Source organism: Channa argus, chromosome 18 (genome assembly GCF_033026475.1).
Source record: "Channa argus isolate prfri chromosome 18, Channa argus male v1.0, whole genome shotgun sequence".
Lineage (NCBI taxonomy): Eukaryota > Metazoa > Chordata > Actinopteri > Anabantiformes > Channidae > Channa > Channa argus.
The window spans coordinates 3345449-3359868 of NC_090214.1; the positions used below are offsets into that span (position 1 = coordinate 3345449).

A 14420-nucleotide genomic window follows, 5' to 3' on the forward strand; every position below is an offset into this window, starting at 1 on the left:
TGATTCAAACGAATGATCATTATTAACCTGGAAAGACAATGCTTCAACAGGCCTCGTCCATCCGCCAACATGAATTAGAGCGTTGTATGTTTGCTTAACTGCAGCTAACAAAACGAGGCAATGGGTAAATATTGAAATTCCCCTCGATTGGTGGCCAGTCTGTTAAAGCAGAGGCTGCCCAGGCTCTCTCCCTGTTGAGGAGCTCCAGCTAATCCATCGCATTTCCCTGTAAATAGCGCTGTGCATGAGAAAAGGCCCGCGGCCCCCCTCTCCCTCTTCGCCCTGTGCAGCCACAGTATAATGCAGCAGCGTTTTGTCACAAGGCCATTATAAGGCTGTGTAGCATTAGCCCTTGTTCGGCTACTCCCACTCCTGTTGCACCTATTCAGATTCATTTCAGTGGCAGCGCCGTGCGATGGGGAGACGCGTCTCCTGTCTGTTGTGCAGGTAGAAACTGCAGCGTTTATTTGTGGACTTTCAGGTTGAAGGTCTGATATAATGTTGCAGATTTGCTTCTCAGGTTGCACAATGTGACCCGCAGCTGATAGTTTTTTTTTTTTTTTCCCCCTATGAAATCTCCACGAAACCTTGCACACGCACGCCGGCCTCTATACGCACCTCGCGTTCACGGCCCCGGAGTTTCTGCACGGCGTGTGATTTAAGTCCGCTCCGAGGCTACAGCTATGGACGTGTAACCATAACAACTGCGCGCTGATTGGCTCTCCTGGCACGGGAATTAATGAGGGCGTCATCCAATCTGAGCGCAGGACGCGCGTCGCGCCGGCAAAACCTCGTGATAACCCAGGCACAGTGATGCGAAAGTGGCGGCGTGAGGTGAGCCCGGAGGACATGAGTGGACCCAAAACAAAGCATGAGCGAGGGGGGAAATATTAGAAATAAGCACGTTTGAATCACAGTGTTTTGATAGTGGCTTCGCAGGAAAACATGCCTGGCTGGTTCTTCGCGCAGTCCTGCAGCTGGCGCGGCTGAAATCTCTCCTCCTCTCCTCTGGATTGTGGATTGTGTTAAGTGCCAGGACAGCAGCCAAACAGGACCAGGACTACAACTGTTGCAGGGGATTGTCACTCCGCTACCTTTGAACAGAGGCTTCCTCCGGTTTTCGCCTGTCAGCACACCTCCTAAAGCCAAGACGTTGTTCCGCGTAGATCCGGGTTGCCCCAGTCCGAGCAGCGCAGTCCGTGTGGGAAGGTCGGCACTCGGCGTCTTGCAGGCCGGAGACATGATGGTCCACTGTGCCGGGTGCGAACGGCCCATCCTGGACCGGTTCCTCCTCAACGTGCTGGACAGAGCCTGGCACGCCAAGTGCGTGCAGTGCTGCGAGTGCAACTGCAACCTCACCGAGAAGTGCTTCTCCAGAGACGGGAAGCTCTATTGTAAAATGGACTTTTTCAGGTAACGCGGAGCCTGGATCTGCTGTGCTCTGATCGCGGTTTTCGCAGCAAAATGCCAGCGCGTAGATGATGCTCCAAATGTCTATGGATGCCAACTGTATTCCAAAAGGCCAAATAGAACAGGAGCGTTAAATGTTGATTTTAAAATGAAAGTGTGTGTGTGTGTGCGCGCACAGGGGTCAAAATATGGGCTGACGTAGTTTAGATCGGCAATATTAATTTTGAAGTGGTTTAAATTAAATAGACTTTCGCCTAAAATAAATTGGAATGATAAAAGTGTAGCTGATAACTCTTTTATTTGAACAGAAAAGAATTTTCCTCTCTCCTGTACTGAAATGCTGGTCCCATCATAGACCGTGTGGCCCTTTAACGGGGCCTTCACGTTAAAAGACGAAAATTTAATTTCACCATGTGGCCGTGCGTATTCTGTGCTCGGCGCTTTTTTTTTTTAAATCTATTTTCCAGATGCTTTTTCATCGACACTTTTTCAACCAGCCATTAGGCTATTAAGCGCTTCACAATAGCTAAAAAGTGTTTCAGGTAATTGAGTGATAAGTGAAGCCCTTGTTTGTTGCGTCGCACTCTCTTAGCATCATTTTCATTTGTATGTGTCACTTATTTTCTCCCAAATTGTCTAATGACATGTAAGACAGCACCGCCTTTGTTAGGACGGGCTATTATTGGCCTCGCACGGCCTTGGCCATCATATTACTGCAGGTCCCATCAAGCGGTGGGTTTTAAATGGCCAGCCATTAGCCAGGCGAAACAGTAATCACCCTAATGTGTCCATTTGTTGTGTAAGTAGAGTTGCGCCCTTTCGCTGGGGGAGGCTTGGCCATGCATGTGAAAAGGGAGATAGTGAAGCGATACCATTGCAAATGGAGAGACAAGCCTACATTAGTAGTAAAACAATGCTCCACAAAAAGAGTGCTTGCTTTCACCCAGAGGCTTAAGCATAACCCCCCCCCCGCCCCTCCCGCCTCTCGCCCAACAGGCCGACTGGAAATCCAGGTACAGCAGGCCCAGTGTGAGCCTCGAACATCCTGTGAAACTTCTCCCATTAATAAAAGCGTCAGGTCGTGGAGGTAAATAACTGTAAATATCATTCAGAGTCGTGGTCTCCGTCGAGAGCAAAACCACAAATCCACCTCCTCCTCCTCCTCCACCCACCGAATCACCCTGATCCATCCCGTCAAATCAGGAGGAGGGGGTTCTTTTGGAATTTATTTGGGCTATTTGTGTATCAAATTGATGAGGCTTCTTCCCACCCAGTATTTAAGCGGGTGAATATGGATTAAGAGAAGATTTTCACGCTAAAATGTTCCTACTCTGCTTAATCCCCGAACATATCCTCAGCCACAATGCGTTGATTGTCACTAATACGTTTTGCGTAAGAGTTATTGTCACAGCACCTCCATCAAAATTAGGGGCACGAGAGTTTTTCATGTTTATTTTTATTGCTTATTTGTTTCCGCCTCCAGTGTATAATTTTAGTTGTTCAAGACGCACTGTTTTGTTAATTATGGAGTAATTAATTGTTGACTAAAGACTCACTAAGCTACTGAACAAAATTAATAACCGCAAGTATGTTATAATAGATTAATGCTATTATTATTATTGTTGTTGTTATTATTATTATGAGAGTATTTTAGCAATATTAAAGTTTGACTTTTGTTAATATTAAAGGCATCACAGCTCGATTTATTAATTATTACCAAACTACTGTGATATTATTAGTGGTTATTATTATTTATTAAAAATGTGCACGCATGTTGAACATTTTTAATTCTAAAAATCGATTATTAACAGCTGCAGTGTGTTGTGTGGCGAAAAACCCGGTCCATTAAACACGTTTTTGCCTTAAAACCATTAAACCCACGTAAATGTTCTTTACAATTTTTATTTATTTTTTTTTCTTCATGTCATAATAATCCAGGCGGTTTGGCACAAAATGCGCGGGTTGTCTGCAGGGAATCTCCCCAAACGACCTGGTCCGAAAAGCCCGCACCAAGGTGTTTCATCTGAACTGCTTCACCTGCATGGTGTGTAACAAGCAGCTGTCCACGGGAGAGGAACTGTATGTGATTGACGAAAACAAGTTCGTGTGCAAAGAAGATTATTTGAGCTCCGGGGCCATTAAGGAAGTCAACTTGAACTCAGGTAATTACGATGATTAACGTGTGTTTGTTTTTGTTTCCAATTCGCTAAAAAAAAACAACACAAAAACAAAAAAATCTAAATCAAAACCTTATCGGATAAACTCATCGGCCTTTCGAGGAACAGCAGAAAGGCTTTAGATGTGCTGGGAGGTTTTGGTGGCGCACGTTTCCAGCGGTCCGTGGAGAGCATCTCACAACAACCTTGTCAGATGAACGCTTTCAATATTTACCTCCACAGGACAATGGCTTTGTGTTATTGTACTCCAGGGTCCACTGGGGATGCCCACTGTCTTTTCATCCTCCTAGAGAGCGGAGGACAGTGAGCCCCACGCTAAGACACATTTTGTCCAAATTCCTTAATTAACACAGTGAAAATATACAATTTGTTTTCTTATTGTAGGTGAGGATTTTTTGTTTGTTTGTTTTTGGGTTTTTTTTGCATTTTGTAAGACCGAACGATGAATTCGTGCACACTGCAAACAGAAATGCATTTATTAAATGTTCATGAATGTTTTAAAAAAAATGAGGCAGAATTTTTGCACAATTTTTTTGCATGTGCGAAAAAGAGCACGTTTTTTATTTGATTTTTTTTTTTAACAGATTTCCTCTATAATTTTATGAGACTACACATAAGCTGTTTTAGATGCTATTGCGGTCCGTATTGTCTCTGTGCATGTACAGGCCTAATTAAACCCCCCCACCCCCCTCAGTGACATTTCGGATCGTGACCTTCCTCCTGCTTGTTTTCCCCAGTGTCGTCGTGTACAGACAGGAGTTTATCGCCGGATCTGCAGGACCCGATTCAGGACGACGTAAAAGAGACGGACAATTCCACGTCCTCAGATAAGGAAACTAACAATATTGAGAACGAGGAGCAGAACTCGGGGACCAAAAGGAGGGGGCCTCGGACCACCATCAAGGCCAAGCAGCTGGAAACGTTAAAGGCCGCGTTTGTGGCCACGCCGAAACCGACCCGGCACATACGAGAGCAGCTGGCCCAGGAGACGGGACTAAACATGCGGGTCATCCAGGTAAGATCAGCCGCGTGGTTCGTGGTGCTTTGTTGCTTCTGTGATGTGGGAGGACCCGCAGAGACAAAGACAAATTAGGGAGAAATGACGCGTTATTCATCAGCGAAACGACCCTTTAATTTCACTGCTATGCACATGTTTAATTGGACTAATTATTTCATGATGGAGAAACATCTAAAGTTTTAATTAAAAAAAAACATCCACGAGAATTGTTTTTGTTAAGGATTTTTTTTTATGGATTTATTTAAAATGTCCACAAATCTTTGAAAAATTTAATAAATGTAATATTGATACAGAAAACAAAGCGAAACAAATGCTAATTATATAAATCCCTCAACTAAACTATTATAACTATATAATGTAGTTTAATACTAAAAGTACTGCATGTGGAAAACTAAAATGTATTTTATAATTCCTAAAAATTCAAGTTTCAGTTTGCCAATAAAAAAAATTAGCTTTTTTACTTTTCAAAATCAAATGTTACAAGGATTTTAATTGCAACATGTTAATATTCTTAAATTAAAAATGTCCTTTTCCTTTATTTTCCATATCTGCAGGCGTTAATTTATTCCCTGACAATAAGATCCCGTAATCCAGTTTACTGATGCATGGATATAATAATGTCTATTTTTTTTAAAAGAATACCATTATTTTGGCTTCATGGAGGTGTATTTAAGCAATCACGGTGGCTCCACAGCCGTGAAATTAGTAAAAGGTTAGTTTTGTTTTTGCCAAAGGCAAGAAAAACTCCACATACAAACATATTTTGGAGGATCACACAAGCACACGCTGTTTTGGACCTTGTCGCTTCATCCTCAAACACATATACTAACACACACACACACACACACACACACACACACATGCTCGGTGTCTGGGTGTAGACTGTGTCAGGATGATTAGCACCATCTCTGCCAACTGTGATGTGGCTTTTTGTGCACTCACTGTAATTATCGCTGATTTCACAGATTTACATACCACCCTCCCCTGTCCCACCTCTCTGCTCTTACTCACTTACAGCCAGTTTCCTCTGCTTATTAGAGCAGACCAGGGCCCCCTAAAAATGCCTCGTCTACTGCAGGCTGCCCTGTGTGTGTGTGTGTGTGTGTGTGTGTGTGTGTGTGTGTGTGTGTGTGTGTGTGTGTGTGTGCGTGCGTGCATCCATAAAGTTCAATCAATCCGTCAGTCAGTCGTTCAGTCCATCCCTGCATCCATGATCCCACACCCTGTCTGCCAAAATGGAGGCTCTGTTTCATCATCTTCCCTGCCCGTTCACTGTGCGTTAAATACCATTGCTCTCAATGCGGGGAGCCCTGTGAGCCACGCTGCTTCTCCAGCATGTGTGTGTAATCCCTAAGCAACGCTCTCTCGAGGGGAGCGAGAGCATTTCCATAAAAATGTACCCTACAGTTAGACGATTGTTCTCAATAAGCAGGTGTCGCCTTTGCCGCTGGAGCACATAGAGCAGAGCCTAAGTGGTTTTAGGTGTTTTGTGCGTGTGTGTTTTTGTTAATCTGGAGCACAGTGGGATTCTGCCTCTGGTGTAGCCTAGCTGGTGTGAACATACATCATTATGCAGCAATGATGCAAAGGCGAAACAAGATGTGTTATGTGCTTATAATGCAAATACATTCTTCCATATGGTGTGTAGTTTTGCAGTTTGGAAGCCCCCGTTTGTTCTTCTTCAAAGACAGTTTATTTAACATTAGTGATATGCTTTTTATACCCTGATTTATGGTTTCAACTGTTTATTGAACTAGTACCAGGTTTACTACGCTGTGCATTTGTGGTACATTTGTTTTGCTTTTGTTGTTCATCTTAATTTTACAGTAAACCATTGCTATGGCTGCAAAGTGTAGCATTATAAATGAGCTTCTTCCGACCGATACGATAACGGGTCTTCATCATATTCTGTCGTAATTATTTTAAAAAAACAATCCATTTCTGACTTGGTGTTTTGATAATTTGTGATAACAGTTGTATTACAAACACGCAAAGCTTGTTTTCCACCTGCACAAATGAAGATACATCATGTCTCTAACACTGAGTTGTTCTGATCTCTGCAATTGTGATATTGCATTCGACTGCTTCCTGTATGCGTGTGTGCTGCATTTGTAAAAGTAAAAGTCATCAGAACAGTGAGGTCCAAGAATTTACACCAAATATCATGGAAATGAAGACAGAGCACAACTAATCGTTGGAGAGCTTGTATAATAATAGGCCAGAAGCAAGAACCCCTTGTCATAAGACAAATACTTTTGATATATAGTTTTTGAATAGCAGCCATCTAAAGGGATTTTCCAGGCTTATATCTATTGTACGAATAACGGTTTCAACACAATCTGTGTCACAATGACTATGAAGGAAAAAGGTGTTAGCAGAAGTTTGAAGTGTGAAGGCTGCAGCTTAAACCAGTTTTTCCAAACGGTGAGATCAGCAATGACCTGGTCTGTTGGGCTTTGTTGCAGGTTTGGTTCCAGAACAGAAGATCCAAAGAGCGACGAATGAAGCAGCTGAGTGCTCTGGGGGCCCGGCGGCACGCCTTCTTCAGGGGCCCGAGAAGAATGAGGCCCCTAGGAGGCAGGCTGGAGGATCCAGACATTCTGGGACCTGGGGCCTACGGTTACTATGGAGGTAAGAAGTAAGCTTGTGACAACGTGCACAGCCAGCGGTCCTACGTCTGCGAATACGTCACTTCATCATGACAGCAGATTCTTTACATGTTGCAGTATTAATATATGTGGCATCAGTCTGTTTTGTAACATGAAATATCAAAAACGATCAGCATCCTGGTTTTAACCTTAATTAAATATACATATTTATTATTGTGTAACTCAATAGCAAGATTCAGCTGCACCGACAGGGCTGATCCAGCATGTTATCAAACTGCAAAAAATGTTCTATACCTTCTGCACACGTGGCCATGGAACGCACGCTTTCCTTGACTCTCTTTTTCAAAGATGCAACGCGTCAGTCCTTAATTTATCTTTTACCATAGACTGTTCATTCACTGCGTTTATAGTCCTGAAGGGAGATCAAAACGCGAGCCTGGTTTCCTTCAGTGTTCGCCGAGAAGTGTAAGTAAAGATACCGAAAGCTCCAAATAAGCGTAGAAAGCTGCTTAACTATCACATACAGTCATCTGTTAAACTGCTGAGAGGATAAATGTTACAAGGGTACAAATGTATTCCCATTATGCACCTCGTAAATAAATCCAGCAGTGTGAGTGTGGCACATTTCAGTCATGGATTTTAGCTCGTAAAACACAATTCACACTGATTCATCAACAGCCTCTTAGAAGAAGGTACTTCTTAAATATAAAGGTAGAAATGACAAAGAAGGGAAACACTTTTCAGGGAAAGTAGACCCAACAATAGTAGGTCGGATGATTTTTTTTTAAGCGTTAGAGGCTTTGCGAGAATGAACAACATTGTGAAGGATATTAGCCTCTATTAGCAACAACCTGAGCTTCATATCAAACTGTTCGTTTTATACTGCGGGCCAACCTTCAACACGTCACACAGCAACATGGGAGCTATAAGACGCCGTGTGGCGTTTAGGCCGGTCGTGAATTTACGTACATGAATTTGGCTGCATCACGTGACGAAAACGTGTAGGTGTGTGTGCGCATTTGCAGCTCATTCGCTGGGCAGCAAATTGCAAATGAAAAGACAAATTTGCAGCCCTGACTTGGCACACAGAACACGATGGAACGTTAATTTTGCTGAAAATTTCATTTTTGATTCGGGGGTGGGGGGGTCAATAAACAGCGGGGGAAATAAACCGGCTTGTTGTTTTTTCCATGTGTGATAATGAATTGCTGAGCCGTTTGGGCTGGACTGTGTCTGTTCTAGTCACGTGTGCTACTGTAGAGCACAATTTCATCTCCAGTCGGTGTTAAGACGCACTCAAATCAATACTCTTTTAAAAATGCTTGTAAAGACTTTAAAAAAAAAAAAAAAGTGGGATTTTTCAGCCTCCCATGGCTGCGTGCATCAATAAAAAAATCATTTTGAGACAGTAGCAGGTGAGCGGCAGATAACAGCACAGGTTTACCACAACACATAAACCAGATGCAGCTGTCACGTATATCAGCCGTTTGCTTTTGATGGACAGTCTGAGAGTCTGGTTTCCATACATCTACCTGAAGGGCCCCGGCATTGAGGATACAATAAACCCCGAGCCGTCAAGGCTGCGACACAGCGAGTGGGAGGGGAAAACGGAGGACAAAACCTTCATCCCTCGCACTCATCCCTTCTGCTTTCTTCACACCCTTTTTGTGCGGCAGCAGCAGCACAGGCCAGTCTGCTCGCCTTTATCTGAACCCTCTGCTTCCTCGTGCTCCCGCGCTGTGGCTTGGTGGAGAGGGATGCCTGTGTGTGGTGTGGTGCGTCTGCATGCGTGAGTGCAACGATAGTTTGCAGAGGCAAATGCTGCCCTCCTTCAAGCCCCTCCCCCCCCCCCTTTCTCACACAGTCCACAACACGAGCTTGTTGCTTCTTCTCAAGGTCGACCAAACCACCGTAGCAGGGGCCTGTTTGTGTGATCAAATAATTAGCTTGTTTGTTAAAGTCACGTCTGCTCTTATTGTCTCTTTTGGTAATTCCCACAAGCCAAACCTGCGATAGCTAATAAATGCAGTTGTTATAATTAGGCAGCATATTTCTGGATGCCTAACTTGTTAGTTCCTGATTCTGCCTGTTTAGGCTGAAATAGGAGTGAGAAGAGCATATGGTGGGGGTGGAGAAGCGCTAGCGCAACATCTGGGCCACCGGGATGAAGTCTGCCATCGATCTTAGTTCAAGTTGCTGCTGAAACAGAATGGATTTAATGTAACTGAGGGAATTTGGAGCAGAGGGGGATGTAAATTTGAATTGGGAAGCAGAAAGCAGGTGGAGGTTTGTTAAGTAATCGGCCACGTGTGGGGTAGGCAAATCCTCTATTAGCAGGTTTGGAAGTATTTGTTCTTATAAACAACTCAGGAAATGTAGTTCAGGGAATAGTGTGAATATGTCCTATTTGCATGCGGCATCATCATTATATCACAACTCTAGTTTAACTCATTTTCTCTTACTCGGAGACTGTGGCTGTAGAATTACCGCACGCTTAAGTTAAGGTTAGAGAAACCTTCAACATTTTGGCAGATATGTTAATTTGCCTTGGCTTAATGAGTTCAACAAGTAGGACAACAACACTGTCATGTCTCTTTGTGGAAATTATAAGGCTATGATTGGCAGCTCGTTAGCTTAGCTTAGCATAAAGACTGAGAACTGAGGGAAATCACTGGCCTTGCAGCTAATACATTATGACCCGAAAGTCTACATGTATGTTGAAGCATTATGGGAGATCATACGATGGTCCACAGGTGCACTGTCTCCCTAGAGTCTCCACTGGTTGCCTAGCAACATCATGGCGATAACTGGTTTCGTGCAAATTAAACAAACAGGATGTTAATTTGTGGGTTTTAGAGGTTCTGCTGTGTGGATTTTGTTATAGCAGTTTCCTCATGTTTCTTAGCTGAGTCTTTGTGCTAAGCTCAGCTAACTTGGCTACAGCCTTGTATTTAACAGACAAATCGTCACATGGCAGCGTGACTCTTACAGGCTCCAGCGAACAACCGTGCGTCAAATTCATACCATTCACTGTATATGTGAGGCTGCTCCAAGAGCTTGTTGGTTCGCTGGTTATGTCCAAATTTGTACTGGACAGATCCCAAAGTGCTTTGGCACTCAGGGCTAAATTCACGTGTCCACTGCTTGGAAACACGAAAAGCGTTTGTTCCCCCACAGCTACAAAAAAGAAGAGAGCAAATGTCTCTCGCTGGCTGCAGTTTGCCTTTACTGGTTCAAGGTTTGAAATATTTGTCTCTGAGATGTTTGCTTCCCTCAGCTATTTAAAAAAATGCTTTAAAAAATTCAACAACACTCCAATGTCTTTCAGGAAATAATGTGTTAGAAAACAGCCCATAGGGGAGTTCGGTGAGCACAGTAATCCTCCACAGAACGAGCATATTGCTGTTGGAAATACAGGGACGATCCTGCATCGTGTGAAACTCATAAATAATCAATTATTATTATTGTTATTATTATTATTATTATTATTATTATTATTATAAGACCTGTCAGACAGCATTCAAAATGCGTCAGAACCTCTCAGAGGTATAAACATGTCAGTCAGTATCAGAGTTTAGGTAGAGAATATTTGTTAATCCATGTGTGCGCTGGAGATTTTCTATGAAAGTGAGGAATTTGTGATATTAACGTGTCACTTTCTGCTGCAGCACTTTTGATGAAAATAGCACGAGGAATTTGAGCGATTACAGCCATTAAATAATCTGTGCTCAAATACAACTGAGGAACTGCAGTACTTCGTACGGACAGATGAGCATCCTCCCAGCTTTGGTAATATTCGGAAACTTCTTGTGTTTGTATCTTGTTTTCTGGGCACAGGCTCAGGGAGCTGAGAAGTCAGATGCCAGAGCATGTGTTTGAACTCTGCATTAAAGTCCTCCAATCCTAAAGGCCGCATGTCTCCCCCCCCCCACTTGACATAGTGCCCCCAATGTTGGGACACAGGTTTGACAGTTTGACACTAGTTTTCACCCCATACACTCATAGATGTTTGATTAAAACATAGTGGTTATGAGTTAGGGTTCTTATTTATTTTTAATGTCACATAACCTACATCACATGACTCACACCATGTGACTTGTTCCAGCAAATCTACAAACAGCCGTTTCACGCTAAACTCAAACTCCGGTGTCTTTTGTTTTGTTGACCCACGAGCAAGTCATCCCCCCTTAACCTTCAATTTACACGATTTCATCTAAAATTCTAAATCATTTGACGTAAAAACAAAGTTGGTGCTTTGTCCTCAATTGTCGGGGAAATTTGAACACAGGCAACCAGTGCTTGATACAGAGACATAAAGGCATCAGAAAACTTTCCATGAGCTCCTGAAGGCAACAGTCTATGCTAAAGAAGATCTCTTCTAAATGCTTTCTGAAAAAGGTTCAACGTGTTTCTAGCATTTAGTTTTTACCATTTCGACGTTGTCGGCACTAAAAGTTACATTCAAATAAAGATTAGACTTGTACAGTTATACGTAATTGAATTTCTCTTTCAAACAAACAAACACAATACATAAAACCACACTCTCTATTTTTCATGTTCACATCCATAGACATCCCCTCTGTGTTTTTGGGATCCATATAAATGTGGAGTGAGGTGTGTTAGAAAGGAGGAAATACCTGAGATGGAATTGGAAAAACATTGTCCTGTTCCAGCTTTTCAAATGTTGGTTTATTTTTAATACCTGTGTGTTTGAGACATAACAAGCAAGGAAAGATCACAGATTAGCATGAATGTAGTTGATAATTATTTGACTGCTTGCTGGGAATAACGGAGAGCAATCTGTGTGGCGCTCAGGAAGTAGCCACAGCCCAGTGAAGTAGAGGCGAGACGTGCTGCTTGAAGCTGCATCCGACATTACGCGGAGATCCGGCAGCCTGGCAGGGGCTGCGGGGAGACTGGAATCTCATTTTGGAGCTCCTCATCCAAATCCAGAAGTTTCAGCGGGGGAATCCATTGCAGTGCACGCATGGCTGCAGGCTGAATGAGTGGGGGAGATGAATGCAGTGTGTAAAAGGCGAGAGAACTGAGGTGAAGAGGTGTGGAGTTGTTTATACACTCAAATGAGGCTGCTGGAAACCGGTTGGTTGGAAATTGGACATGATCAATTTCCCCACTTAGGTAGAGGTAGAGATGTGTGTGAGGCAGCACACTGCTCTAGGGAACTGTGACTGTTTTAGTTTAAAAAGTCTCACGTGTGCTTCTGTCCTTCCATAGAATACCAAGGTGACTATTACGGACCAGGGAGCAACTACGACTTCTTCCCCCATGGCCCTCCATCCTCGCAGGCTCAGTCTCCGGCCGAGTCCCCCTACATCTTGGGCTCTGGACCCGGAGCCATGGAAGGATCCGGCCACCACCCTTCAGACGACCAAAGGTTCACGGACATGATCTCCCACGCAGAAACCCCCAGCCCGGAGCCGGGCTTACCGAGCTCCCTGCATTCTGTCTCAGGGGAGGCGTACGGGGGCGGACCCAGTCCCCCCTTCTCCTTGGCCAGTAACTCCAGCTACAGCGCTCCCATGTCCCACCAAGGCCAGGAGATGGGGGAAACCACAGCTTGGTAAAAAGACGAACCACAGAGACCCTTCCTGGGCTGAGTATCAGCCCAGTTCATTCAGGAGATTCAGGAAACCGTGGAGTGAAACGTACAGCCGAAATTTCTACAGAGGACTTTTTAAAAACACAGACCGATTTTCACCAAGGAACTGATGGAAATGGAATCAGGAAAGGGGGGTAGTCTGCTGGAAAAAACGGAGAAACGTCTGCTGCCCAGTTGACGCTCCAGAGCATATTAACTGCTGGATTACTGGACATGAATAATGAAAACAAGTGTTGTGATTCCACGCAGCAAATGTGCTTCTTGCCTTCCCCTTGATGTTAACGACGGTATCCTCCGATGCTCTAGGAACACTAATGCCAAAGGGGACATCTTTAGTTTCTTAATTTCTCAACACATTTTATAAAAATGTTGCTTCAAAGCAATATTAGTTTCTCTCCGTTCTTTTGCCCTGTGCCCGTCTTTGTTGCCGAGCGGCCCTCAATGTTAATAACGCGACAGACCAAGTTTTAATAAATGCTTTAACGTTCACATACAAACACGTGATATTCAAAGTCAAAGTTTTTTTTTTACAATTTTTCATTTTTTACAAAATGTCAAAACAAAGGTTTCTGCTTTCCTCTCTCTCTCTCTCTTTCTCATACACACACACTCTGCCTCCTAAAAATTACTTTCCTCCGGCATTGACGTTCTCCAGCACACATCTCAGCTATAAGTCCTCTAATGCACAAAGAGCATTCTTGATCATAGCTTAAAAGAACGATGTCTATACCATTATTCAAAACACGAACACAATTATAGATACTTGTACCCACACACACACACACACACACACACACACATCCAGGCAACCCTGATAGTTCGGCGTTGCACACAGCTTCACCTGACCTTCCTTTTGTTACTGTCCCTTTTAAAAAAACATGTTTTAATGGAAATGATTTTCAAAAGAACATTGAACCCATAATGGAGAATCTCCTTCAACAGCTGAGGTCTCCTTCCTCTAAAGAGTGAAAACAAAAGAGGGGGCAGACAACATCTGTGACATTACCGCTGCCTGCTCTGAAACGCTCGCTGCCATCTAGTGGCCGCCGCTTTTCAAGACGCACAATTCAAACTGGGCTCAAAGCTGCTGCACAGTCCGGCTGTGTGTGTGTGTGTGTATGTGTGTGTGTGTGTCTTTGTAGCAGCAGAGGGCAATTTCAACTAAATTGAGTATTTTCTCTTCCAGCCGCACACACCGTGTCTCACACAGCCATCCAACATTTGTAGTGCTGTCTGTCCACAATGAGTTAGCGCCACTTGAAAGTTGATTTGAGGTCATTTGTGTTACCTTTGGAAATTGTATAAGATCTAGAAAGACTGTGTCTTATTGTGTGTGTGCGAGTGAGTGTGTGTCTGTGTGTGCGTGAACATGTGCACATTCAAGGGGGGGAAAGAGGCAAGGCTGTATTATTTCCATGTAAATAGCACTGGTAATAAAACCTTCTCTTACAACTTAAAAAAAAATGTCTTTCTTCTTAAACGTCATCTCTCTATCAGTCTCCTTCAGTTCATAGTGATGCATCTAAATGTTTTTTGCTTACACTGCTGCAAGGTGTTCACAACTTAAATACTCAAGTAAAATTGCA

The 14420-nt window shown here is 43.5% G+C and overlaps 1 protein-coding gene across 1 annotated transcript; it reads left to right on the plus strand.

Annotated features, from left to right (window-relative positions):
* Positions 1-409: 409 nt before the first annotated feature.
* Positions 410-14352, plus strand: lhx5 (LIM homeobox 5). The gene is made up of 5 exons (XM_067485066.1): positions 410-1413; positions 3349-3572; positions 4325-4602; positions 7071-7236; positions 12450-14352. Exons 1-5 carry the CDS (start codon positions 1241-1243, stop codon positions 12797-12799), a joined length of 1191 nt encoding a protein of 396 aa, XP_067341167.1. The 5' UTR covers positions 410-1240; the 3' UTR covers positions 12800-14352.
* The last annotated feature ends 68 nt before the right edge of the window (positions 14353-14420 follow it).